Consider the following 26,669-nt stretch of genomic DNA (forward strand, 5'->3'; position numbering starts at 1 on the left):
TGCACGCACACACACACACACACACACACACTTGACCCTTAAGGAACGCTAGGGTTAGGGACGCCTACCCTTCATGCAGTCGAAAATCTGTGTATAATTTGATAGTCTGATCTCTGATTCTGTGGTTCCACATCCACAGATCAAACTAACTGTGGGTCCAACCTACCATGGATCATGTAGTACTGTAGTGTGTATTTACTGAAAAATATCCACATCTAAGTGAACCCGAGCAGTTCAAACTTGTGTTGGTCAAGGGTCAACTGTATATAAAATGAAGATTATTCAGCCATGACAAAGGAAACCCTACTATTTGCAACAACATGGATGAACCTAGAGAACATTATGCTAAGTGAATAAGCCAGACAGAGAAAGGCAAATACTGTAGATCTCACTCATATGTAGAATCTGAAAAAAAAAAATCAAACTCATAGAAACAGAGAGTAGAACAGTGGTTACCAGCGAATAGAGGGTAGGGAAACAGGGAGATCTGGTCAAAGGGTACAAGTTATAAGATGAATACGTTCAGTTATAAGATTAATAAGTTCTGGGGATCTAATATACAGCATGATGACTATAGTTAATAATACTTTATTATACACTTGCAATTTGCTAAGTGTTCTCACACCACACACACACACACAAACACACGTAACTATGTGCGGTGGTGAATGTGTTAATTAATCTGACTGTGGTAATCATTTCACAATGTATATGTGTATCAAATCATCATGTTGTATACTTTAAATATATATAATTTTATTTGTCAATCATACCTCAATAAAGCTGGCAGGGGAGAAAATAATTCAACTGACTGAAGATTTTGAGAGAAGTGAGTGAAGTTTTTCACTTCTAAGTTATCTCTCTCACAAAACTAGGATACTTAAAAAAGTGTAATATAAAATCTGCTTATTTGGGACTTTTACACTAGTACTTTTATAAACTAGGTGATGAAGAAAGAAATAGTAAGAATATCTGAATAACTTGGTTAAAGTTTCTTGTTTGGAGAACTTCTGTAGAGCAAAATAATCCATATAATTTAAGGAAATATTTTAAATTGTTAGATGTATCTCAGAAGACAATCACTTTATACATACTTGTAAAATAGTATTTATTATAGTATAGTTACTTCTTAGTTTCTCTCTACTTCTGTCTTACCCTCATCTCAAGGGTAAGAGGTATATCTTATGCATTTATTGATTAAAGAACTTAATGAAGAAACCAAAACTCCTATAGCTTTAATTCCAAGAGGAATTAAAAAGTGGAACTAACACAAGCCTTTGCCTGGTAATCAAAATATTAGCACCTGAATTACTTAAGCAGATTTTTCAGAATGGCTCCAGGTCCTGACTCATCAAGATTAAGAAGCCTGGGTTAAGGAGACAGAAGGCAAAGTTTAAACGTGAGTGTGTTTGGTAGTGTATCTGCCTGGGTGTCTCAATGAATTCAGAAGCATATAGAAAATGCTTTTAAATTATTAATTTTTATTATCTGCTCAAGCCCTCTAATGGAACAGATAGAGAATAAGCTCTGAAAAGAGTGGAATGAGGTGGCCACTAATAACAGAAATATTTCTCAAATTCCCTCAGAAAGATGAAAAAGTAGAGGGCAAAGAGAGTTTAACCTACCTCTCTCTTTGCAAAGGACAAAAAGGAATTCAGCAGCAATTTGCTTGACTCCCAGGTCAACATGTGTCATGAGGCGCACCAGCTTATTTCTCACAGTTGAGCCAACTTCAGGTCGATTTGTCACATCCCTCAATGGTGGTAAAACCTAATGGCACAAATGCAAAACCATCATCAATCGTTTAAGTATTAGAGTGAGCGAGAATGGTACCAACCAAGCTTAGTTTTGTAAGAGCAGAAAAAACATTAAAAAATAAATAGGTTTGCTTCCAAATAGAGTAAAGCTAAACAAAAAACAAACCTCAAATAATTTCATGCCTGTAATGAAATTTCATTTGAAGTGAAACATCTCTTCACTGTACCACCATGATGTATTCAAACCCATTCCTGAGTTTTTACTCATCTCAGCACCTGGAATGCCCCTGCTGCCTCTACCAAAATCCATGTCAAAGTCTGGGTCAAATTTCTCTTTCTTCCTTAATACCCTGACTCATACTGATTTTTCCCTACTTTTAATTCCTGCAGCATTTTCATTATTTACTAAAAAATACCAAAAACCCTGTACATATGTTTTCTAGTTGTTTTATTTTATAATAAAATGGTTATTAATTATTGAGTGCTTGCTATGTGCTAGTTGCTGTAATAGATGATATGCATACATTCTCTATAATCAACCCTCACGGGAACCTTGCAAAGGAGGTAGTAACATCGCTATCATCCCTATTTTATAGACTGATCCTCAGAGGGATTACATAACTTGCTTGGTTTATCTGTTTGTTTGCTCACTCACTCACCCATCCATGCATCCACCCAGACCCCTCCTCTTTTGGTTCTCTGGTTGCTTCATCTTAGCCTCTGTGTCAGTTCTCTTTTATCCTTTTGTTTTTAAGTGCTGGAATATTCAAGGGTTAAGTTCTTGGGCAACATTACTTTACTATTTTCACTCTCTATTGGTGATCTCATCCAGTTTTACGGCTTTGTATGGTCTCTATTTACTGATAACTCCCTAAAGTATATGTCTATCTTGATTTCTTCCATGACCTCCAGACTTTTATAGGCTTCTCAAATTTAGCATGTCCTAAGCAGAATATTGAAGCTCCCAACAAAGCTGTTCCTTCTACAGTTTTCCATCTCATTAAATAGCAAGTCTGTTCTTCCAACTGTTTACTGCAAACACCTTGGAAACAGCCTTGATTCCTCTCTTTCACATCCCACATCCAATCCATCAGCAAATTATTCTGGCTCTACCTTTGAATTATATCCATAACCCAACAACTTCTCACTATCTCCTCTAGTATTACCAAATTCAAGCTACCAATATTTCTCATCTGAACTATTACCACAGTCTCCTAAGTCATCCCTGCTTCCATCCTGGTCCTTCTATGATCTATTCGCTACACAGCAGCTAGGATGATCCTTTGAAAGTCAGATCATGTCATTCCTCTTCTCAAAGTCCTCCAGTTCCCATGGCTTCTCATCTCACTCATAGTAGAAGACGAGGTCCTTCCAGATTCCTTAGGTTTCACATAATGTGGCTTCCTGCTACTTTTCTGACTTAATTTCTATTATATTCCTTGCTTACACTGCTATAGTCTCACAAACCTCCATGGAACACCTTATACTCACCGAGCAATTTCCTACCTCGTGGTCTTTGCATTTGCTGCTCCCTCTGCCCAGAAACTTTTTTTCTGGAAACTGGCTTGGCTCATTCCCTTACTTTCTTCAGGTCTCTGTTCAAATGTTATTTATAGGAAGACATTCCCTGACCACCCTATATAATTAACCTTCAGCATTCTCTTTTTTTTATTCCCCTCCCTCTGCTTTAATCTTCCTCATAGCACTTATCACCACCTAACACAGTATATATTTCTTTCTTTATTGTCTGCCTTCTTCCACAAGTCAGTTCCATGGGGGCAGGGATTTCTTTCTGTTTTGTGTACCGCTCTCAGTGCCCAGCATATTACAGGTTTTGATAAATATGTGATGATTGAAGGAAGAATGAATTAATTCAAGTAACTTTTTAAAAGTGCCTTCTATAAGCTAGGCACTATGCTAGGAAATGAAGATAGACACAAAGTCAAATTATAATTTACTATACCAGACTCTTTATGTGTATATTATTTTTTATTTAATCCATTCAGCTGACTTCCTTCCTTCCTTATCTCTTTCTATATTGAGTGCCTACCATGGATCAGGAGGTACTGGAGGCCCTGGAGATACAGCTGTGAAAAAAAACCAGAAACTAAATCTCAGAAAACTGAGTAATCTACCCAAAGTGTTTATAGAATCCGTGTTTCAATATCTCTGGTAGGATAGAGCAAAATGCTCTTTGTGCCTGGTAGGCACAAAGTAATTGCACAATAAATTCTTATTATTTGATTCAGCCAACCATACTGAGTTTATCTCCCATATCTAGAGGAATGAGACATGTAACAAATGATTTCATGTGGTTTGTACCTACAGTTCCAGAGTATAGTATCTATTAATAAAGGTTATCACACAAAAATTTTCTTAGCTATGTTTTGGGTTCCTTAACAAGTTTTTGAAGTGAAATTTTGTAGTTTTTATTGTTACATATCATGCCCAAACTGCATATGTATGGAGCATTTCTATTTCCCCCCAAATACTACCCTCCATTAAATTTTTTCTTTTCTTTGAGAAATCTTGTCCAGTTCCTCTTTCAAATCCATAGAATCTTCATCTCTTCTATTAGCTCTCCAGATGAATCCAAACTGAATCAGTAATTTCTACCATCTGTTCTCTTTCTACCTGCCCAAATACTGAATACTCAAGACCAATTTACTTTGGGTATGTATGAGTTGGATTTAATCAGGTATTAACTATGGGGCACAATAATTAATTAGCCATGGTTCCATTTACACTATTATCAAAGTTAATCATCTGTTACTTTAAGTTCTGCCCATCTTGATCCTCATAGTCTATAGTGCATCTTCCTCAGAAAGAAAGTTGATTTCTGTATTGTGCCTTGTATCTTTCTTTAGTTATCTTTTACTTGTCATGTCTCTTTCTTTATCTGTACTGTAGTATTTCTTTGAGGATAAGGAGTGGGTCTCACAATCTTTTGTATCTACATAATGTATAGTCCAAGACCTTCATATAAATAATCTGTTTAACAAACAGGTTTTGGGGGGGCTATCCTGGTTAGAGATGGCAAAATCTAAACAGTTTAGTTGAACGTGGATCTCCTCTGTGAAAAAGCTAAAATACAGAACACAAAGTATTTTCGTTTATTATTCTCCACCAAGTCCTCCTAGTCATGATAGAATGTCTTAAAACAATCAAACTTGGAAATGACCTTAATTCATCAATTTACTAATTTATTTTGGTTAAATGATTATTCATGCTTTGATGGTAGCTAGTCTTCCAACAGACTATAAACTCTTCAAAGATAAGAGTCCCTACTTTCTAATTTCTCCTTATCAGCAATATCTATTAATGTGCTCTACACACAGTAAAGTGCTTATTAAATCTTGACCATAAACATATGGGGGAAAATGAACCTAGTTAATTTATTAAGAGAAATTCTATATGGCAATAAATGAACAATGGGGTGAATGGTGGTACCATGTAGTGAATGAGGGAAGAAGGGGAAGACAGAGGGTGGGGAGGGATGGGAAATCAAGAGATTAGTTTGGGATACATTAAACTTAAGATACCTACTACACATCCAAGGGGAGGAGATGAGTAGGCAGTATGTTATATAAGTCTGGAGCTTAGGGGACAGAGGTCAAGGGTAGAGATAGAAATTTGTGAGTCATCAGTGAATAGATGACTTTCAAAACCATGACTGTTGAATGAGACCAACAAGAGAGTAGAAATGGAGACAAAGATAATATTGCCTTGGGGAGCTCAAACACTGCAAAGAAGAAGTTCCCTGTTGTGTCCTAGACACCAAGTGAAGAAGGTACTTCAAGTAGGAGAGAATACTTAATTACATCAAAATGTTAGCGGGGAATAAAAAAAAAAGATTTGAGAACTATTAGATTTGGCAATATCGGGTTGATGATGTTTGACAAACACCTTTGTAGTAGAGTGAAAAGCATGAAAACCTAATTACAGTGGGTTTGGAAGAGAATCAAAATGAGTAAAAGGAAGAGAGCAGGTGAGCACAGAAAACTCTGCTGAGGAACACTGCATAAAGAAGAGAAGAGAAATGGAGAGGCAGCTTGAGAAGCGGGATTAAGGGAAGGTTTTTCTGCTTTTAAGATGGAAGATGTGTTTGGGTGCAGACAAAAATGATCCAGTACATTAAAAAAAAAGATTAATATAAGAAGAAAGAGAGGGAGTAAATGCAGGAGCAAAGTTCTTGAGTTGAGAGGGAAAGGTCTCCAGGATATGAGCACAGAGGCTGGCCACAGAAGGAAGCAGGGACAATTCATCCCTTGTGATAGAGGGGGGAGACAAAGGACATGGGGGTACAGATAGATGCAGACAGACAGTAGATGCAGAGGTAGAAAGATGACTTCTTACCATGAACTCCAACTACTACGATCTTACTCCAAACCTTCATCATCAGCTCTCTTTTGGGCTGGTCTCCTCACATCTACTCATACTCCTTTAGTCTATCTTATATATAGTAGCCAGAATATCTTTAAATATAAATGAGGTCACATCACGTCCCTTCTCAGAACAGTCCAATGCTTTCCCTTCTCACTTAGAAGAAAATCAAAAGTCCTATACAACCTTACGTTATATGGTTCTTGCTTACCTCTTTTACTTCATCTACCACTCTCCCCCTCGCACAATGTTCTCTAACCTTCTTGCTTTTCCTTAAGCATACCAAAGCATCCTCTCATCCAGGGACTTTAAATTCATTCTGTCTGGTACATTCCTCTTCCAGAATATTCTCAGAACTATTCTCAGAGAATATCCTCTTCCAGATATTCTCAAAGATCCTTTCCTTACTTATCCAAGTTTCTGTTCAAATGTCATTTCCTCAGAGAGGCTCTTCCTTATTCCCTTAAGTTTTCCCTTCCCCTGTATCTTTCTTCCGAACACTTATCACTACTTGCCATTGTATCATACATTTATTTGTTTACTTTTTGTCCCCCTACAATAAGGGAAACTCCACAAAGCAAAGACTTCATTTGTATTTCAATGCTTAGAATACAGCACACAGATCTCAATAAACATTTGTTGAGTAAGTGAATGAATGACTCAAAAAAATAGACAGGGTCACTTATTTCTGGATTAGGAAGATTTCAAAGATTTAACACTAACTTTTTTGAGTTTCTGACATTCTGAAAGAAAACAGCTGTGAAAGAATTCAACTCATTAATTTTATGTTAAAAAACACATATAAGATTAACTTTGAGATGTTAATATGCATTAAACAGTTACCTGATCTTTGAGAAATTTTCTGATGTTTCGATGGGCTCGGGAACATTCTGTTAATAAGCTGAGAACTGGAGTTAGACCCTCTCTATAGCTGCTTCCCTACAAAGAAAACCATACATGCTGCATTAGTTTAGTTTCTAACAGTTTACTTTTCTTCATATAACTGAGTATATTAATACTATTTTTTTTGAGAGGGAGACACTTTATGTTACCAAAGCTGTACAAACTATTTTTTAAATTATTTTCCTAAAAGTATTTCCGTTTCATTAGTTATCTTCATGTTTACTAATGCCCATTTTTATCCTTCCTAGATTTTTCTACATTTTGTAGGGCCCTCACTGGCTCAGCAAATGGGCTTAAACAAGGTGAAGGTTTTGATGACCAACCCATCCTAACTTGCTGCCTTTTAATATAGATACTCGACAAAGCAAGTGACAGAAAAGAGAAAATAAGCAGTTTACAACAAATGGAAAGTTGACAATTTTCTTTTAAAGATGTCTTTTAAGTGTTATGGAAAGTAGTTATCATCAAGTTTTGGGAGGGAGATAATTTTTACTTCTAGAACTTACAAAATACCTACATAGAAAAGATTACTTTTTCCTTTGTTTTCAGGCACTAGTCACAATTTTGGTGTCGCATCAACACAATTTTCAGCTTTAAACAAATAAATTCACTTGGTTTCAGCAATTTATCATTTACTACAGTAAAATGCTTTCCGGAGTATAAATAATTATTCAAGATGTCAGCTATAAAAAAAAGTTTAGATTCAAATATCACATCCTGTGATGTCTGTATGTGTGTAAAATTACATTCTTTAGAAGCATCTTCTCAATTTTATCAGTCTTACCTTGTCTATTCTCTTCTCCATAAAACTAAGTAAAACATGAATGGCCTCCATATTCATACCATTGTATACCATGGTATTATTTTTCAAAACTGTTTCTTTCTCAGCTGTTTTATCACTGGGCAGTTCATCTAGCGTCGTTGCTTCTGGGGCTGTTTCTTCATGGGTTAATGGACAAATGAGAACATCCAAACAAGAGACTGGAACATTGCTTAAAAGGTTGACTGCATTGCTGAAAAGCAATTTAAAAAGACAATATTTTAATTTGACTGACTAGTCCTTTAAAACACAAACATAGTAAGTTCAGAAGTGACTTTTAGGAGTCAATTAAAATTCTTCTTTTTCAAAATGAGCCTTTAATATTATTTGGCATTTACTGACTAACAGAAAATAAAGAGAACTGTTTCAAATACACACATGACAAATTAGAAAGAACAGATGTTAAATGGACACACACAATCATGATGTCATGTCACTTTCTGAAATGCTAAAATAGGAATTAGTGAGCTTTAACACTAGCTCTTTAATTTTATGATACAATACTAGATTTGCAGTTTTTCCTTGGGATTTTAAATCCTTTTGTGGATCCACTGGTGTCTTATTATTCCTTAGATTACAACATAAAGCATTTGAGAAACACTGTATATAAGCAGCTTATCAGAGAGGCAACAACATTAAAAACCAAATATTGTAGGATTAAATTTTGTCCTTTCTAGATATAGAAATACAATTTTTAGATCATCCCTTATTTCATAAGACATTTGCAGAAAATGGTAAATGGTGCTTTTTCTCCTTCTCTTGTCCCAGATTTCTTTAAAAGAGGCCAACATAGCTACTTCGAATCTCTATCCCCCTAGGCCTTTCTTTCTATGTATTAATGACATAATGAGCCTGGGATGCACACCAGTAGGGGGAACCCAAACCTTGTATTTTTTGGTATTCCCTAAAAATCTTGTTCCGTTGCTCAGTGTATAAGAGATTAAAATTAAAATTGTTAGTGTTTAATTGACACTAACAATTTAAAAATTAGACATGCTCTCAATTCATATATTTTCCTTCATGCATTATTTCATATTTTTTCTTTTAAAAGGAGAGGTGGTGTTCTGTGCTAACTGGATCTTAAAAGCCTGTGCCTCAGAACTTCCTGATAAACAACAATGGAGAGACAGGCATTACATTTCCTAGTGACAGAGAAGCAGATCTAAAAATAACTGCATCCTGACTAAAAATAAACTCTTGCAAATACAATTTAAAAGTCTAACCACTTGGAAACCAAATTCAGGGCTTAATCTAACTGATGCTGTCTTAATTTAGCCCATAGTCGTTTCTTTTAATTTAGATTATCGTGACACCCTTAAATATAAAACAAAATAAACAACAACAAAACAGAAATAAAATACAAAATATTTTCTCTCCTTTACCCTGAAGTGTGGCTGCATTTCCCCAAGAATGAATATTTCTTTTCTTTCTTTTTATATTACGGGAAAAAAAATTCATAAGAACTCAAAGTTGAAAAAGTAGACAATGGAGAACAATAACTGGTAATGTAAAGGGCACCAAAAAATCAGAACCAAGAACAAAAATAATTTAACAAGTCCTATAAATGAATGGTTCCTGGTAAAATACAAGTTATTTGGTTGTCCCCACTAAGAATCTACTATTGCTACTGCTGCTGCTGCTGCTGCTATTACTACTACTACTCTTCAACAAAGTTTCTAATTTTGATTATTTGTAAATAATCGTAATTGGCTGAAATACAATGCTTTTCCCTCAAACTTGCCTTTTAAAATTTTGGCAAACATCTGTAGTTCCTTATCTATAGATAAAAATATTGGACTTCTGACTTAAGCATTTGGAAACTGTTATTAAATATCATAGATTCACTGGGGTTAAAAGAAAAATAGAACTCTACCTTAGAATTACTTTCTAAAACTGTAAAAGCCACTTTGAAATGTTAGTTTTTTTTCAACACATAGAGCAATAGGCTGGAGTCCACCAGTAGTATGATTCTCTGAATCTACCATAGAGACCACACTGAAAAGTTTAAGGCAATGCATTTCATTATAAAGGAATGCTTCCCTTTAAATTCATTTAAAATAAGCAGTTTCCAGGAATTTCGTAAATTTAAGAAACCAAATGTAGAGTTTGATTCAACAAATATTTGGAGGTTTTAAGCTTTTCAAGAAAAGTTCCCATTTTCTCGTTTCTTATTGAACAACTGGGTTCCCAAACAACTACAAAATTAATTTTCTGGCTCACTGTGTTTGAGCTATTCTTTTTAAGTAAGGAAAGCCAGCTTTCTGAGCTGTCACTCCTCTGACAGTTTTATTTGTGGTAGAAGAGTGTATGAAATTCTCCAGCTACCAGGAAGTCAGTGACTATGCACAGATCTGCACAATGGTGTTTGCATTCCTACTCCAGGGGGTAGAAATACTGTGTATATTACTCTCCCCTTTTCAGCTTCCTAGAGATCATTAATCACTGGGACATGACATCCTCCCACTCATACTCCCAGCCCCCTCCTGATATGCAGATTCAAAAGCAGGGCCTACTTAGAGCTCCTTAATGCTCTGATTAAAGCCTTGGTAGTTGTGGGAGAAGGAAGGCAACCTAAAATCCAGGCCTGTATCAATCGAGGGGCTAAACAATTTAATACCAGGTGACACTAAGGAGCATGATAACAGTACAAGCAGACCTACAGCTATTGGCAAACTTTCCTGGTCAAATGTATCGTCTTTACATTTGGGGCTCACATATCGTTTTTCATGGCTGGAAAATCTACTTAAATGAACCTCAAGATCTCCAAAAGATTTTCACATGTAAATACCTAAGTTTACTTTAGTCTAACTCAGTTCAGTAATTAGTTATTGATTACTTATGCCAGGCATTTTTTAGGCAGGCATTACGAAGAAAATAGAAATAAATCCCTGCCCATCTGGAGCTTATTTTCTAGCATGTAGAGAACAGTCAATTAAAAGTAAACAAACAGGGCTTCCCTGGTGGCGCAGTGGTTTAGAGTCTGCCTGCCGATGCAGGGAACACGGGTTCGTGCCCCGGTCCGGGAAGATCCCACATGCCGCGGAGTGGCTGGGCCCCTGAGCCATGGCCGCTGAGCCTGCGCGTCTGGAGCCTGTGCTCCGCAATGGGAGAAGCCACAATAGTGAGAGGCCCGCGTACCGCAAAAAAAAAAAAAAAAAAAAAAGCAAACAAACAAAAAAATAGTTAATTGAATAGAAGGTGATAAATGGTCTGAGGGTAAAATTCAGGAGGGTAAAACAGGACATGTGAGTTATAATTTTGAATAGGGTAGTCCGAACAGACCTCACTGAGATGGTGTCATTTAAGCAAAGACTTAAAGGAAGTTAGGGAGTGAGCCCTGTGACTACATGCGGAAAGGGCGTTCCAGGAAGAAGGGCAGGAGCAAAGGCCCCAGGGCAGGAGCAGTGGCATGTATGAAGAACTGCAATGAAGTTGGTGTGGCTGAACCACCACACACAGGGCGAGGAGCGGGACAGGAGCTCAGCTGGGTAACAGGGGGCCAGATTGGTTTTACAGGCTATTATTACTTTAGTTTTTATCCTGAATGAAATGGGGAACCACTACAGGGTTTGGCATAGTAATATACTCTATTCTTATGTTAAAAGGATCACTCTGGCTACTGTGTTGAGAACAACTACTCAAAAACTATCTTGTGACATCTCTTCTATTCTTTTCTTGTTATTTAACTTTTCATAATATTCATGTCTTGTTTCCCCTTTATACTCTGTTCCTCCAGACTATGCACTATGGTGTGGAATCCTTCAAGAACATAGCATGGTATTCAGCTATAGTTCAGATAATATCTGTTCACCTAGATAACTGTTATTCACAGTGAGCATTAGGTTAAAGAGCTAAGAGCTTTAATAACAAAAAAAAGGGGCCTCCCTGGTGGCGCAGTGGTTAAGAGTCCGCCTGCCGATGCAGGGGATACGGGTTCGTGCCCCGGTCTGGGAGGATCCCATATGCCGCGGAGCGGCTGGGCCCGTGAGCCATGGCCGCTGGGCCTGCGCATCCGGAGCCTGTGCTCCGCAACGGGAGAGGCCACAACAGTGAGAGGCCCGCATACAGCAAAAAGAAAAAAAATAAATAAAAAAAAATAACAAAAAAAAGAAAAAGAAAAAAACCCTCTACCCAATCTCTCCGAACTCTCCTTTTTCTGTATACCTATATAAGCTTGTTTATGTCTAACACAACACTCATCAAAACAAGTGCACTTATTCACTTAGCAGCCTCTTTTACCCCCTAGTTGGTAAGCCCTGGAGAACAAAGATTATGCTGTATTCAACTTCCTTGCCTCTAGAGCTCAACATAGTGCCTGACACATAGTAAGTGCTCAGTTAATAAATATATACCAAAATGAAATGGTCCAATTTTCAAACATTTATTAGAAGTCTGCCATATGTAAGACATGCTTACTTTTTTACATTTTACATTTTGCAATAGGTGTATCAAATCAACACACTGTACACCTTAAATGTATACAATGTCATATGCCAATTATGTCTCAATAAAGCTAGAAAAAACAGACATTATGCTTAGCACTGTAATGAGGTGTCATTAGGTACTAAACTGTCCCCTTAAATATGTGAGATAAAATGAACTGGTTTAAACAAAGAACAACAAAAAAAAAGCAGGGAGATAAGTACTTTTTTTTAATTTTTAAATTTTATTTCTTTTTTTATACAGCAGGTTCTTATTAGTTATCCATTTTATACATTATTAGTGTATATATGTTAAACCCAATCTCCCAATTCATCAAACCACCACCACCCTTTCCCCCCTTGGTATCCATACATTTGTTCTTACGTCTGTGTCTCTATTTCTGCCCTGCAAACTGGTTCATCGCTACCATTTTTCTAGGTTCCACATACATGCATTAATATACGATAGTTGTTTTTCTGACTTACTTCACTCTGTATGACAGTCTCTAGGTCCATTCACGTCTCTACAAATGACCCAATTTCATTCCTTTTTATGGCAGAGTAATATTCCATTGTATATATGTACCACATCTTCTTTATCCATTCGTCTGTCGATGGGCATTTAGGCTGTTCCATGACCTGGCTATTGTAAATAGTGCTGCAAAGAACATTGGGGTGCATGTGTCTTTTTGAATTATGGTTTTCTCTGGGTATATGCCCAGTAGTGGGATTGCTGGGTCATATGGTAATTCTATTTTCAGTTTTTTAAGAAACCTCCATACTGTGCTCCATAGTGGCTGTAGCAATTTACATTCCCCACAACAGTGCAAGAGGGTTCCCTTTCCTCCACACCCTCTCCAGCATTTGTTGTTTGTAGATTTTCTGATGATGCCCATTCTAACCGGTGTGAGGTGATACCTCATTGTAGTTTTGATTTGCATTTCTCTAATAATTAGTGATGTTGAGCAGCTTTTCATGTGCTTCTTGGCCATCTGTATGTCTTCTTTGGAGAAATGTCTATTTAGGTCATCTGCCTATTTTTAGATTGGGTTGTTTTTTTGATATTGAGCTGCATGAGCTGTTTATATATTTTGGAGATTAATCCTTTGTCCATTGATTCATCTGCAAATATTTCCTACCATGCTGAGGGTTGTCTTTTCGTGTTGTTTATGCTTTCCTTTGCTTTGCAAATGCTTTTAAGTTTCATTAGGTCCCGTTTGCTTTTATTTCCATTACTCTAGGAGGTGGATCAAAGAAGATCTTGCTGTGATTTATGTCAAAGAGTGTTCTTCCTCTGTTTTCCTCTAAGAGTTTTACAGTGTCCAGTCTTACATTTAGGTCCCTAATCCATTTTGAGTTTATTTTTGTGTATGGTGTTAAGGGGTGTTCTAATTTCATTCTTTTGCATGTAGCTCTCCAGTTTTCCCAGCAACACTTATTGAAGAGACTGTCTTTTCTCCATTGTGTATCCTTGCCTCCTTTGTCATAGATTAATTGACTACAGGTGTGTGGGTTTATCTCTGGGCTTTCTATCCTGTTGTATTGATGTATATTTCTATTTTTGTGGCAGTACCATATTGTCTTGATTACTGTAGCTTTGTAGTATAGTCTGAAGTCAAGGAGTCTCATTCCTCCAGCTCTGTTTTTTTTCCCTCAAGACTGCTTTCGCTTTTCGAGGTCTACTGTGTCTCCATACAAATTTTAGGATTTTTTTTTCTAGTCCTGTAAAAAATGCCATTGGTAATTTGATAGGGATTGCACTGAATCTGTGGATTGCTTTGGGTAGTATAGGCATTTTCACAATATTGATTCTTCCAATCCAAGAACATGGTATATCTCTCCATCTGTTTGTATCAGCTTTACTTTCTTTCATCAGTGTCTTATACTTTTCTGCATACAGGTCTTTTGTCTCCTTAGGTAGGTTTATTCCTAGGTTTATTCTTTTTGTTGCAATGATAAATGGGAGTGTTTCCTTAATTTCTCTCTCAGATTTTTCATCATTAATGTATGGGAATGCAAGAGGTTTCTGTGCATTAATTTTGTATCCTGCAACTTTACCAAATTCATTAGCTCTAGTACTTTTCTGCTGGCATATTTAGGATTCTCTATGTATAGTATCATGTCATCTGCAAACAGTGACAGTTTTACTTCTTTTCCAATTCGTACTCCTTTTATTTCTTTTTCTTCTCTGATTACCATGGCTGGGACTTCCAAAACTATGCTGAAAAACAGTGGTGAGAGTGGTCATCCTTGTCTTGTTCCTGATCTTACAGGAAATGCTTTCAGGTTTTCACCACTGAGAATGATGTTTGCTGTGGGTTTGTCATATATGGCCTTTATTAGGTTGAAGTAGGTTCCCTCTGTGCCCACTTTCAGGAGACTTTTTATCCTAAATGGGTGTTGAATTTTGTCAAAAGCTTTTTCTGCATCTATTGAGATGATCATATGGGTTTTCTTCTTCAATTTGTTAATATAGTGTATCACATTGATTGATTTGCATATATTGAAGAATCCTTGCATCCCTAGGATAAATCCCACTTGATCATGGTGTATGATCCTTTTAATGTGCTGTTGCATTCTGTTTGCTAGTATTTTGTTGAGGATTTCTGCACCTATATTCATCAGTGATATTGGTCTGTAATTTTCTTTTCTTTCAGTATCTTTCTCTGGTTTTGGTATCAGGGTGATGGTCACCTCATAGAATGAGTTTGGGAGTGTTCCTTCCTCTGCAATTGTTTGGAAGAGTTTGAGAAAGATAGGTGTTACCTCTTCTCTAAATTTTTGACAGAATTCACCTGTGAAGTCATCTGGTCCTGGACTTCTGTTTGTTGGAAGATTTTTAGTCACAGTTTCAATTTCATTACTTGTGATTGGTCTGTTCATATTTCCTATTTCTTTGTGGTTCAGATGTGGAAGGTTATACCTTTCTAAGAATTTGTCCATTTCTTCCAGGTTGTCCATTTTACTGGCATAGACTTGCCTGTAGTAGTCTCTTAGGATGCTTTGTATTTCTGCGGTGTCTGTTGTAACTTCTCCTTTTTCACTTCGAATTTTATTGATTTGAGTCCTCTCCCTCTTTTTCTTGATGAGTCTGGCTAATGGTTTATCAATTTTGTTTACCTTCTCAAAGAAGCGGCTTTTACTTCTATTGATCTTTGCTTTGTTTTGTTTCTATTTCATTTATTTCTGCTCTGATCTTTATGATTTCCTTCCTTATACTAACTTTGGGTTTTGTTTGTTCTTCTTCCTCTAGTTCCTTTACATGTAAGGTTAGATTGTTTATTGGAGATATCTCTTGTTTCTTGAGGTAGGCTTGTATTGCTATATACTTCCCTCTTAGAACTGCTTTTGCTGCATACCATAGGTTTTGGATCGTCGTGTTTTCGTTGTCATTTGTCTCTAGGTATTTTTTGATTTCCTCTTTGATTTTTTCAGTGATCTCTTGGTTGTTTAGTAGCGTATTGTTTAGCTTCCATGTGTTTGTGTTTTTTACATCTTTTTCACTGTAATTGATTTCTAATCTTATAGCATTGTGATCAGAAAAGATGCTTGATACGATTCCAATTTTGTTAAATTTACTGAGGCTTGATTTGTGCCTCAAGATGTGATCTATCACGGAGAATGTTCCATGTGCACTTGAGAAGAAAGTGTAATCTGCTGTTTTGGGATGGAATGTCCTATAAATATCAATTAAATCTATCTGGTCTATTGTGTCATTTAAAGCTTGTGTTTCCGGGCTTCCCTGGTGGTGCAGTGGTTGAGAGTCCGCCTGCCGATGCAGGGGACACGGGTTCGTGCCCTGGTCCGGGAAGATCCCACGTGCCGCGGAGCGGCTGGCTCCGTGAGCCATGGCTGCTGAGCCTGCGCGTCCGGAGCCTGTGCTGGAGAGGCCACAACAGTGAGAGGTCCGCTACCGCAAAAAAAACAAAACAAACAAACAAACAAAAGCTTGTGTTTCCTTATTAATTTTCTATCTGGATGATCGGTCCATTGGTGTAAGTGAGGTGTTAAAGTCCCCCACTATTATTGTCTTACTGTTGATTTTCTATTTTATAGCTGTTAGCAGTTGCCTTATGTATTGAGGTGCTCCTATGTTGGGAGCATATATATTTATAATTGTTATATCTTCTTCTTGGATTGATCCCCTGATCATTATATAGTGTCCTTCCTTGTCTCTTGTAACATTCTTTATTTTAAAGTGTATTTTATCTGATATGAGTATTGTGACTCCAGCTTTCTTTTGATTTCCATTTGCATAGAATATCTTTTTCCATCCCCTCACTTTCAGTCTGCATGTGTCCGTAGGTCTGAAGTGGGTCTCTTGTAGACAGCATATATATGGGTCTTGTTTTTGTATCCATTCAGCAAGCCTGTGCCTTTCGGTTGGAGCACTTAATCCATTCACATTTACGGTAATTATCGATATGTATGTTCCTATGACCATTTTCTTAATTGTTTTGGGTTTGTTTTTGTGGGTCTTTTTCTTCTCTTGTGTTTCCCGCATAGAGAAGTTTCTTTAGCATTTGTTGTAGAGCTGGTTTGGTGGTGCTGAATTCTCTTAGCTTTTGCTTGTCTGTAAAGCTTTTGATTTCTCCATCCAATCTGATAGAGATCCTTGCCGGGTAGAGTAATCTTGGGTGTAATTTCTTCCCTTTCATCACTTTTAATATGTCATGCCACTCCCTTCTGATTTGTAGAGTTTCTGCTGAAAAATCAGCTGTTAACCTTATAGGAGTTCCCTTGTATGTTATTTGTCGTTTTTCCCTTGCTGCTTTCAATAATTTTTCTTTGTCTTTAATTTTTGTCAGTTTGATTACTGTGTGTCTTGGCCTGTTTCTCCTTGGGTTTATTCTGCCTGGGACTCTCTGCGCTTCCTGGACTTGGGTGGCTATTTCCTTTCCCATGTTAGGGAAGTTTTCAACTATAATCTCTTCAAATATTTTCTCGGGTCCTTTCTCTCTCTCTTCTCCTTATGTGACCCCTTTAATGTGAATGTTGGTGCATTTAATGGTGTCCCAGAGGTCCCTTAGGCTGTCTTCATTTCTTTTCATTCTTTTTTCTTCATTCTGTTCCACAACAGTGAATTCCACCGTTCTGTCTTCCAGGTCTTCTATCTGTTCTTCTGCCTCAGCTATTCTGCTACTGATTCCTTCTGGTGTATTTTTCATTTCAGTTACTGTATTGTTCATCTCTGTTTGTTTGTTCTTTAATTCTTCTAGGACTTTGTTAGACATTTCTTGCATCTTCTCAATCTCTGCCTCCATTCTTTTTCGAAGGTCCCGGATCATCTTCACTCTCATTATTCTGAATTCTTTTTCTGGAAGGTTGCCTATCTCCACTTCATTTAGTTGTTTTTCTGAGGTTTTATCTTGTTCCTTCATCTGGTACATAGCCCTCTGCCTTTTCATGTTATCTTTTTGTGAATGTGGTTTTTGTTCCACAGGCTGTAGGACTGTAGTTCTTCCTGCTTCTGCCCTCTGGTGGATGAGGCTATCTAAGAGGCTTGCGCAGGTTTCCTGACGGGAGGGACTGGTGGTGGTAGAGCTGGGTGTTGCTCTGGTGGGCAGAGCTCAGTAAAACTTTAATCTGCTTGTCTGCTGATGGGTGGGGCTGGGTTCCCTCCCTGTGGTTGTTTGGCCTGATGCGACCCAACACTGGAGCCTACCCAGCTCTTTGGTGGGGCTAATGGCGGACTGTGGGAGGGCTCACGCCAAGAAGTACTTCCCAGAACTTCTGCTGCCAGTGTCCTTGACCTCATGGTGAGCCACAGCCATGCCCCACCTCTGTAGGAGTCCCTCTAACACTGGCAGGTAGGTCTGGTTCAGTTTCCTATGGGGTCACCGCTCCTTCCCGTGTGTCGATGCGTACACTTTGTCTGTGCCCTCCAAGAGTGGAGTCTCTGTTTCCCCAGTCCTGTCGAAGTCCTGCAATCAAATCCTACTAGCCTTCAAAGTCTAATTCTCTAGGAATTCCTCCTCCCGTTGCCAGATCCCAGGTTGGGAAGCCTGACGTGGGGCTCAGAACCTTCACTCCAGTGGGTGGACTTCTGTGGTATAAGTGTTCTCCAGTTTGTGAGTCACCCACCCAGCAGTTATGGGATTTGATTTTATTGTGATTGCGCCGCTTCTACCATCTCATTGTGGCTTCTCCTTTGTCTTTGGATGTGGGGTATCTTTTCTGGTGAGTTCCAGTGTCTTCCTGTCGATGATTGTTCAGCAGTTAGTTGTGATTCCCATGCTCTCACAAGAGGGAGTGAGCGCACGTCCTTCTACTCCACCTTCTTGAACCAATCTCCAGGGAGGTACGTACTTTTTAAATACACACTGGCTCTTTTGGGTAAAAAAAAAAAAAAAAAAAAAGCTTTGTAGAGGCCAATGTGTTAAGTGAAAGAAATTAGGGTGAAAATCTGCAAGAAATTAAATCAGATCTGGTCCTCCCCTCTCCTTTCTTCTCTAGTGTATAGGCCATCCCCATCTTTCCCCTTCTCTCCAAATAAAACAAAATCACAACCACATCCACATGTAACTTTTTTTTGGCTAAGTGTTTATGCATAAGCTTACTGATTATGGACAAGAGGGCTCAAAATACTCTCAGGCAGATATTAGAGTTGGACAGAATTAGGATGTCCTTTAATGGAGCCAAAAAGGTGGATCATACCAACAATTTACTTATTACCATTAAGTATAGACAAAAGGAAATGAAATAGAATAGATTGTAGAAACTATGTAAGATGCTGATTAGTGGAAAGGAAGTCGACATCCAGGTCAGCTATCTTTGTGAGCTAACTCTTTTTTTTTTTTTTTTTTTTTTGCGGTACGCGGGCCTCTCACTGCCGTGGCCTCTCCCGTTGTGGAGCAGAGGCTCCGGACGCGCAGGCTCATAGGCCATGGCTCACGGGCCCAGCTGCTCTGCGGCCTGTGGGATCTTCCCAGACCGGGGCACGAACCCGTGTCCCCTGCATTGGCAGGCGGACTCTCAACCACTGTGCCACCAGGGAAGCCCGATGCTAAGCCATTTTTTGACTCACTCATCTCCTAGAGCACCCTAACAGGCTCCTGACATGCCTACCAAGGATCTGGCTTGAGAAAATCTTAGATTAACAGAAAACAGATTGCACTACACAATCGCAATATATACAAAGAAATAGCTTCCTAAACAAAACATCAAAATTCAATAAACTTCCACAATGTTCATTGCAGCTCTATTTACAATAGCCAGGACATAGAAGCAACCTAAGTGTCCATCAACAGATGAATGGATAAAGAAGATGTGGCACACATATACAATGGAATATTACTCAGCCATAAAAAAGAAATGAAACTGAGTTATTTGTAGTGAGGTGGATGGACCTAGAGTCTGTCATACAGAGTGAAGTAAGTCAGGAAGAGAAAAACAAGTACTGTATGCTAACACATATATATGGAATCTAAGACAACATAAAAAAATGGTTCTGAAGAACCTAGGGGCAGGACAGGAATAAAGATGCAGACGTAGAGAATAGACTTGAGGACATGGGGAGGGGCAAGGGTAAGCTGGGACGAAGTGAGAGAGTGGCATGGACTTATATATACTACCAAATGTAAAATAGATAGCAAATGGGAAGCAGGTGCATAGCACAGGGAGATCAGCTTGGTGCTTTGTGACCACCTAGAGGGGTGGGATAGGGAGACGCAAGAGGGAGGAGATATGGGGATATATGTATATATATAGTTGATTCACTTTGTTATAAAGCAGAAACTAACATACCATTGTAAAGCAATTATACTCTAATAAAGATGTTAAAAAAATTCAATAAACTTTAAAAAAGATCTTTAGAACTAAATATTGGATCTAAAAGCTAATATGCTCTTATAATAATTGTAACAGAAGTAGCAGTGGCTGCAGTGTTGTGGCAGTGGCAGTAGCAGCTCCTCCTCCACTTACTGAGAGCTTACTCAGTGCCAGGGATGGATGGCTTTACTAATTTCTCATTTAATCATTATTACAACCCTTTGAGTTTGATGACAATGCATAACCATACACCACACTATCTAGGTTTACCTATTTCATTACATTTTTCCTTTAAAAAAAAAAAGCAAAACACAAACTTAGAAATTAACTTTAAGAAATGGAATGGGGCTTCCCTGGTGGCAAAGTGGTTGAGAGTCCACCTGCCAATGCAGGGGACATGGGTTCATGCCCCAGTCTGGGAAGATCCCACATGCTGCGGAGTGGCTAGGCCCGTGAGCCATGGCCGCTGAGCCTGCGCATCCAGAGCCTGTGCTCCGCAACAGAATAGGCCACAACAGTGAGAGGCCCGCATACCGCAAAAAAAAAAAAAAAAAAAAAAAAAAGGAATGAGATGTTACCTTGAAACATTCTGATTATTTTTTTAAATGATGCCTTAAACACACACACACACACACACACACACACATATACAAACTCTTTTCAGGGTCACTACAAATGGACAGAATTTAGTAGATATTACAATTCTAGTAAGGTTCTTAAAATAGCCCTTTGAGGTTGGTATAGTATTTGTTCTGCATTTAAATGGATTAGCTTAGAGTCATTACTGCTCAAATGATACTAATCACTTTAATTCTGATTAAAGGGACATGCAGGGACAGTCCAGATAAACTGTCATGTCAGCAGCAACCTCAATCTCCCAGGAAAGCCTTTTAGCAATACATATAAATCTTGTCTATGGCTCTAGGGGTATTCCTTCTTATTTACAGTGTAGCTAACAGATATTTTATCAGAGCACCTTATAGAAGTAAATTTAAAGAAAAATATCTTTTAAATTTATTTAAGAAAAATAAATATTTAAAGCAAATATCATCAGAAAGTAAAATAAAGAAATCTGTAGTTTAAAAAAATCTGAGTGTTAAAACCTCTATACAGTTTTGCTCTCTTTTGACGAATACTGGGTACTGTTTTAAAATATTAAATTCATTCTTCAGAGAAAGCCTTAGGAATGTTTTTGTGACTACTGTAACAATTCCCATGAAAACACTTTCTTCTCACACCCTTGTATGAATGCCATTTAACTTGTGATATGTAATTTCCAAAATAAATAAATAAATACATACATACATTTATACCTGGGACTATAAACCCATTTTCTTGTAGTTTTAAGTTTTAATAGCTAGATTTCTAGTGTCTCTTGATTATGAAAGATTAGTCAGACAAAAATGCTTAATAAAATCTTTTTAGAGGATATGATTTATTGCAGTTAATCTGATTATTTTTAAAGACACAGCTTCAAGAAAATTAAAGGAAATTTTGATCTGTAGCTGCAGAAAGAAGTATACTTTTTAATTTTGAAGAAAACAATCTTTTGAAGGCTTGCAGGGCAGAGTACATAAAGATAACCTACCAACAAACTCAGTACAATATCAAATAATAAACTGCCAATCATAAGTAAAATAATATGGGTATGACTGAAAAAGAACAAGGGTATGTTTCATTTTATACTCTGGTTGTATTTCTATAGTTTTATTTAAGCCATATTTTGGAAAACAGAATACTATAAATGCTCAAAAGGTAATTTCTACTATTAGAAGAACTCAGTTTTAAATTATTTGTAAAGCAGACTTAATGCCAAAGTTATTTGTTTGCAGATTTGAAATTTATTTGAATTGTTTAAAATGCCATTTGTGTTCTTATAGAATAAAGTGCCATGAGCAATCTCATGTTAAAGTCAGAGGTCTTGTTACTAGAAATCTGATACAAAATAATAAGAGAACTAGAAAGATGCATTAATACTGCTTCAGCTGTTCTCAGAGAACGATAACTTTTTTTAAAAGTAAATTTATTTATTTATTTGTTTATTTTTGGCTGCATTGGGTCTTCATTGCTGTGCGTGGGCTTTCTCTAGTTGCGGCAAGCGTGTGCTACTCTTCGTTGCTATGCACAGTCTTCTCGTTGCAGTGGCTTCTCTTGTTGCGGAGCAAGGGCTCTAGGTGCAGGGGCTTCAGTAGTTGTGGCTCTCAGCTCTAGAGCACAGGCTCAGTAGTTGTGACACGGGGGCTCTAGAGCCCAGGCTCAGTGGTTGTGGCTCATGGGCTCTAGAGCGCAGGCTCAGTAGTTGTGGTGCATGGGCTTAGTTGCTCTGTGGCATGTGGGATCTTCCCGGACCAGGGCTCGAACCCATGTGCCCTGCATTGGCAGGTGGATTCTTAATCACTGTGACACCAGGGAAGCCACGAGAATGATAACTTTTAACAGCGGTCTATAATAGCTCTAATAGGCAAGTCACAAAAATTGAACTATTTTTTATATATTAATACTTGAGACTGTGGCCCAATTCTTTTTTTTTTTTTTTTTGCTGTACGCAGGCCTCTCACTGCTGTGGCCTCTCCCGTTGCGGAGCACAGGCTCCGGACACACAGGCTCCGCGGCCATGGCTCGCGGGCCCAGCCGCTCCGCGGCATGTGGGATCTTCCGGGATCGGGGCACGAACCCGTGTCCCCTGCATCGGCAGGCGGACTCTCAACCACTGCGCCACCAGGGAAGCCCTGGCCCAATTCTTATAATAAGTTTTTAAAATTTAATTAATGTTGCTTAAGATATACTTTTTGGTAAATACTCTTACAATGAAAATAGTGAGAGTATTAGTTTAAGTGTAGTAATTAAAATCAGGGTTCAACCCCAAGCTCTTTCACTTATTAGGGTTGAACAATCTTGGAGAAAGTGCTTGATTTTTCTATGACCCAGTTTCATCATGTATTGAAAGGGAAAAATATTACCTACCTCATAAGGTTGGTGTGATGATTAAAAGAAGTTAATCTTTATAAAGCACTTAGCATAATGCCACACACAGTATTCAATAACTGTGTGATATTATTATTGTTGTTCTGGGTTTTATTGTTGAATGCAACAAATGCCAAATTCTCTTCTCTTGTTGGGGCTTAATATAACAAAGTCAAAGGAGACAGAATGAAAATTTCTCATCAGGGCATAGTAATGATTTCCGACCTACCAGCTACCCAGTTTACTGTAATATTTTCACTTTCTTGTGTTTATAACAATTAAAATTAGATGCATAAAAACAATAAGAACTTATTATGTCTTTCAGTGAAATATCAGTAGAGGTTACCTACCTGTGTAGCTCTTCTGTTTTGTCTTCAGTTGGACCTACGATTAGTAAACAATGGCGAAGAACAGCTGCCATGACACGAAACTGATGAGAATCACCCTATGGCAAATAAAAGAGAGGTGAGGAAAAATTGGGGATTGAATGAATGCCTTAATGAAGGAGTCTGGTACATTACTACAACCCTGGGAGTCATCCTATGGCCCATCTAACACCCCAAACAGTTATTCTTATGCCATATATAATAGAAGTCAGGATATTCTAGGAAGAATTCCCAAGTATTAACAAAGTATTAACTAAGTGAATTGTCATCATCTCATATGAACAGCTACAGCCACTGCCAGAAATGGCTGAAACCATAAGTTGTTGATCTATCCTTCCCCTTATGACATGTCAGGCAAAGAGAAATATGATCAGCATCCATATATTACCTACTCTGTTTTACCTGTCCGTAAGATTTAATTCAACTAGGGATCTTTTCCATTTCCAGAAAGTCTAGATTCTTTTGTTGGATAGTATACTGTTCCAGTTTACGAGTCATTATAAAAATTCAAACAGACATAATACTATCAGATATTTCAGAAGCAGGTTGTACATCCTTAATAAAAATGTCTTATCTCTTAACTTTCAAAAACAACGGATTAAAATCTATAATCTATCAACTTCATTTTAATGAATCTCCTTAATCTCCTAGTTCCTCCAAATCTTGTTCCTAGTTTCTCCAAACCGACCAGCAAGTGATAAAAAATAAGCACTCTTGAGTTTAATCTCCTATTTTCCCAATGTTTACTCATTGGTAGTGGTATTAGACACACATAGAGTCAGAGGGAAGGCAAATAATAGGAAATAAGCTGAGCTCTGAATAATCACTTGGTTTACCTCCTAATTTATCGTGAGATCTTGGGCCACTACAATTTTTTTAATCATCTGAATCAAGGTTGTACCTTTCTTCTTCCAAATTTTTAGTAATTAAGAAGACATATGAAATTAGTGATAATTATCTATTATAATCAGATCCTGGATATATTTCAGGAAGGTTCCAATTACTTCAAAAGCTATTAAAATTTTTAAAGCTCTGTATATACATAATTGATTTCAAGTCTGTGTAAAGTGAAATATATTCACATATTATACATATATAGCCTATATTCATATATATAACTCAGCCCTTCTAGGAAGATGTCTTTTATAAAATCTAATAAACAACAGCACAGTTTCATTACTCATAATGTGGATAACAATATTTTAAAATAACACCATCATGTGTAGATTTGGAAGAGATGAAGGTCTCAGTGGCATAACAGAAAAAGCACTTTACTTAGAGTCAAGAGTCTAGGTTGTGACCTTAGGCAAGTCATATGGCTTCTCTAAGCCAAAGTTTCCCCATATGCATCTCCACAAACATGAGATTGTTAGGGTTGTAAAAGGATTAAATTAAAGAAGATGATACACATGAAAATGCTTAGTACTTTCAGTGAAATATTTGAGGGTGAGGGGAAGGATGAGGCAGGAAGGGAACAAAAGGTAAGAATGATAGAGCTGAAATGAGTGATAACGAAATTATTGCGTGTTGGGGAGGGGGACCAGTGGAATGCTAGAGACACTAAGGGTTTGGAATGAACACTGTTCCACTTGCCATCCATCTTCAAATGCCTGAATCAAAATTCGCTAATATGCAAATATGCTTTTACATATCCCACGTTACATGAAGCACACTGAAATGCATGTGAAACTCATCCATTACTTAACTCTTAAAAAGATCATATTTTCCTTGGTTTTGATAATTAACTAGGAATGCACTTCCTTTTAAACTAGATTTTCCTTTATTTTAATATCACAATCATTCTCTTCTCATGCTGATGTTGACAAGCCTCTTGCAAAACTCCATTTTGGTCCCTCCACTATTTGCAACTGTAAGTGAAAATCCTACTTCTTTCCATCCCCTTTCCTCCTGTCCCAATTTTCATGACACCAATTCCCCAGTTGTACCCTGTGTCTGCCTGTCCTCTTTTACTGTAAACCCACTAAATTCTATTTCTTTACTCAAAACAACTACTGAAGTCCCGGGGTTGTGTGCCTCTACTTTTAGTATCACTGACTCCTTTTCATCCTCCAGGTCTCAGAGAAGCCCCTTCTTTGACCACCTTATTTAGGTAGATTCCTTCTTTCATTATCTCTATCATTGTATCTTGTTATGATTTCTTTTAGGAAATCATAATCTGTAATTCCACATTTGTTTACATACTTACATATGCATTGTTTTCTCCATTCATCTAGTACCTTCACAAGTTTTAGAGGGCATGTGTTTAACAAGTGTTCAATAATTTTTAATGTAAATGAAAAGTAAAAGAAACAAAAAAGTGTACAGCTAGATAAATTTTCACAAAATGAGCATGTCCACACAACCAGCATGAAAACAAACCAATGCCAAGATTGAGAACTCCAGAATTGCCCTCATGACGCCTTCAAATGACAGATCTGCTCTTCAATTGTAATTCTAACATTTAACATCATGGGTTAGTGATTTTTGTTGTCACAAATTTTATATGAATGGAATCATAAAATATAGACCCTTCTGTATCTGGTTGTGAGATTCATCCATGTTGTTGTGTACAGTTGCAGTTTGTTCATTTTCATTGCTTGAGAGTGGTGCTATTCAAAGCGCAGTTTGTGGACCACTACTGGTCCACACCCTGTTTGCCACTGATCTGCAAAGCCATGAGTACAGAAGGTACACCTGAACATTTAGAAACTTTTCAAGCAGTCTAACATTGTGTGTAATATTGTATTATACAAGAGTTCCATTCTGACAGCTAGGGAAATAAATCTGGTCCCTCACAGTTAGGTTAAGAAAGCACTGCTGGCCACATAGCACAGGGAGATCAGCTCAGTGCTTTGTGTCCACCTAGAGGGGTGGGATAGGGAGGGTGGGAGGGAGACGCAAGAGGGAGGAGATATGGGGATATATGTATATGTATAGCTGATTCACTTTGTTATAAAGCAAAAACTAACACACCATTCATTGTAAAGCAATTATACTCCAATAAAGATGTTAAAAAAAAAAAAAGAAAGCACTGCTGAATACAGTGAGTTTATTACAATTCACTTATCCATCCTACTCTTGATGGACACTTGGACTATACTGAAGAGTGCTGCTACGAACATACTTTCTTATATGTCATTTGGTATGCTGGGTCGTAGGGCATATACATATGACAGACTTTAGAAGGTACTGCCAAACAGTGTTTCAAAGTGTTTATACCAGCTTACACTCCCACCAGTTGCTCTACAGCTGCGCCAACACTCGG

At 37.6% G+C, this 26,669-nt stretch overlaps 1 protein-coding gene across 7 annotated transcripts in view; it reads right to left on the reverse strand.

Annotated features, from left to right (window-relative positions):
* The window catches only part of RIC8B (RIC8 guanine nucleotide exchange factor B), a 118,925-nt gene that overhangs the window by 41,764 nt on the left and 50,492 nt on the right, over window positions 1-26,669 (reverse strand). For all 7 annotated transcript variants that reach the window (XR_009533814.1, XR_009533813.1, XR_009533812.1 and 4 more), the window contains exons 4-7: window positions 23,369-23,463; window positions 7,828-8,056; window positions 6,984-7,079; window positions 1,626-1,770 (exon numbers count right to left, since the gene is read on the reverse strand). Coding sequence is in view for 2 of the 7 variants with exons in the window: in XM_060113248.1 (XP_059969231.1) it covers window positions 1,626-1,770; window positions 6,984-7,079; window positions 7,828-8,056; window positions 23,369-23,463 (565 nt within the window). In the remaining 5 variants the exon portion in view is untranslated. The remainder of the gene's footprint in view (window positions 1-1,625; window positions 1,771-6,983; window positions 7,080-7,827; window positions 8,057-23,368; window positions 23,464-26,669) is intronic.

This window comes from Mesoplodon densirostris, chromosome 11 (genome assembly GCF_025265405.1).
Source record: "Mesoplodon densirostris isolate mMesDen1 chromosome 11, mMesDen1 primary haplotype, whole genome shotgun sequence".
NCBI classification, from domain to species: domain Eukaryota; kingdom Metazoa; phylum Chordata; class Mammalia; order Artiodactyla; family Ziphiidae; genus Mesoplodon; species Mesoplodon densirostris.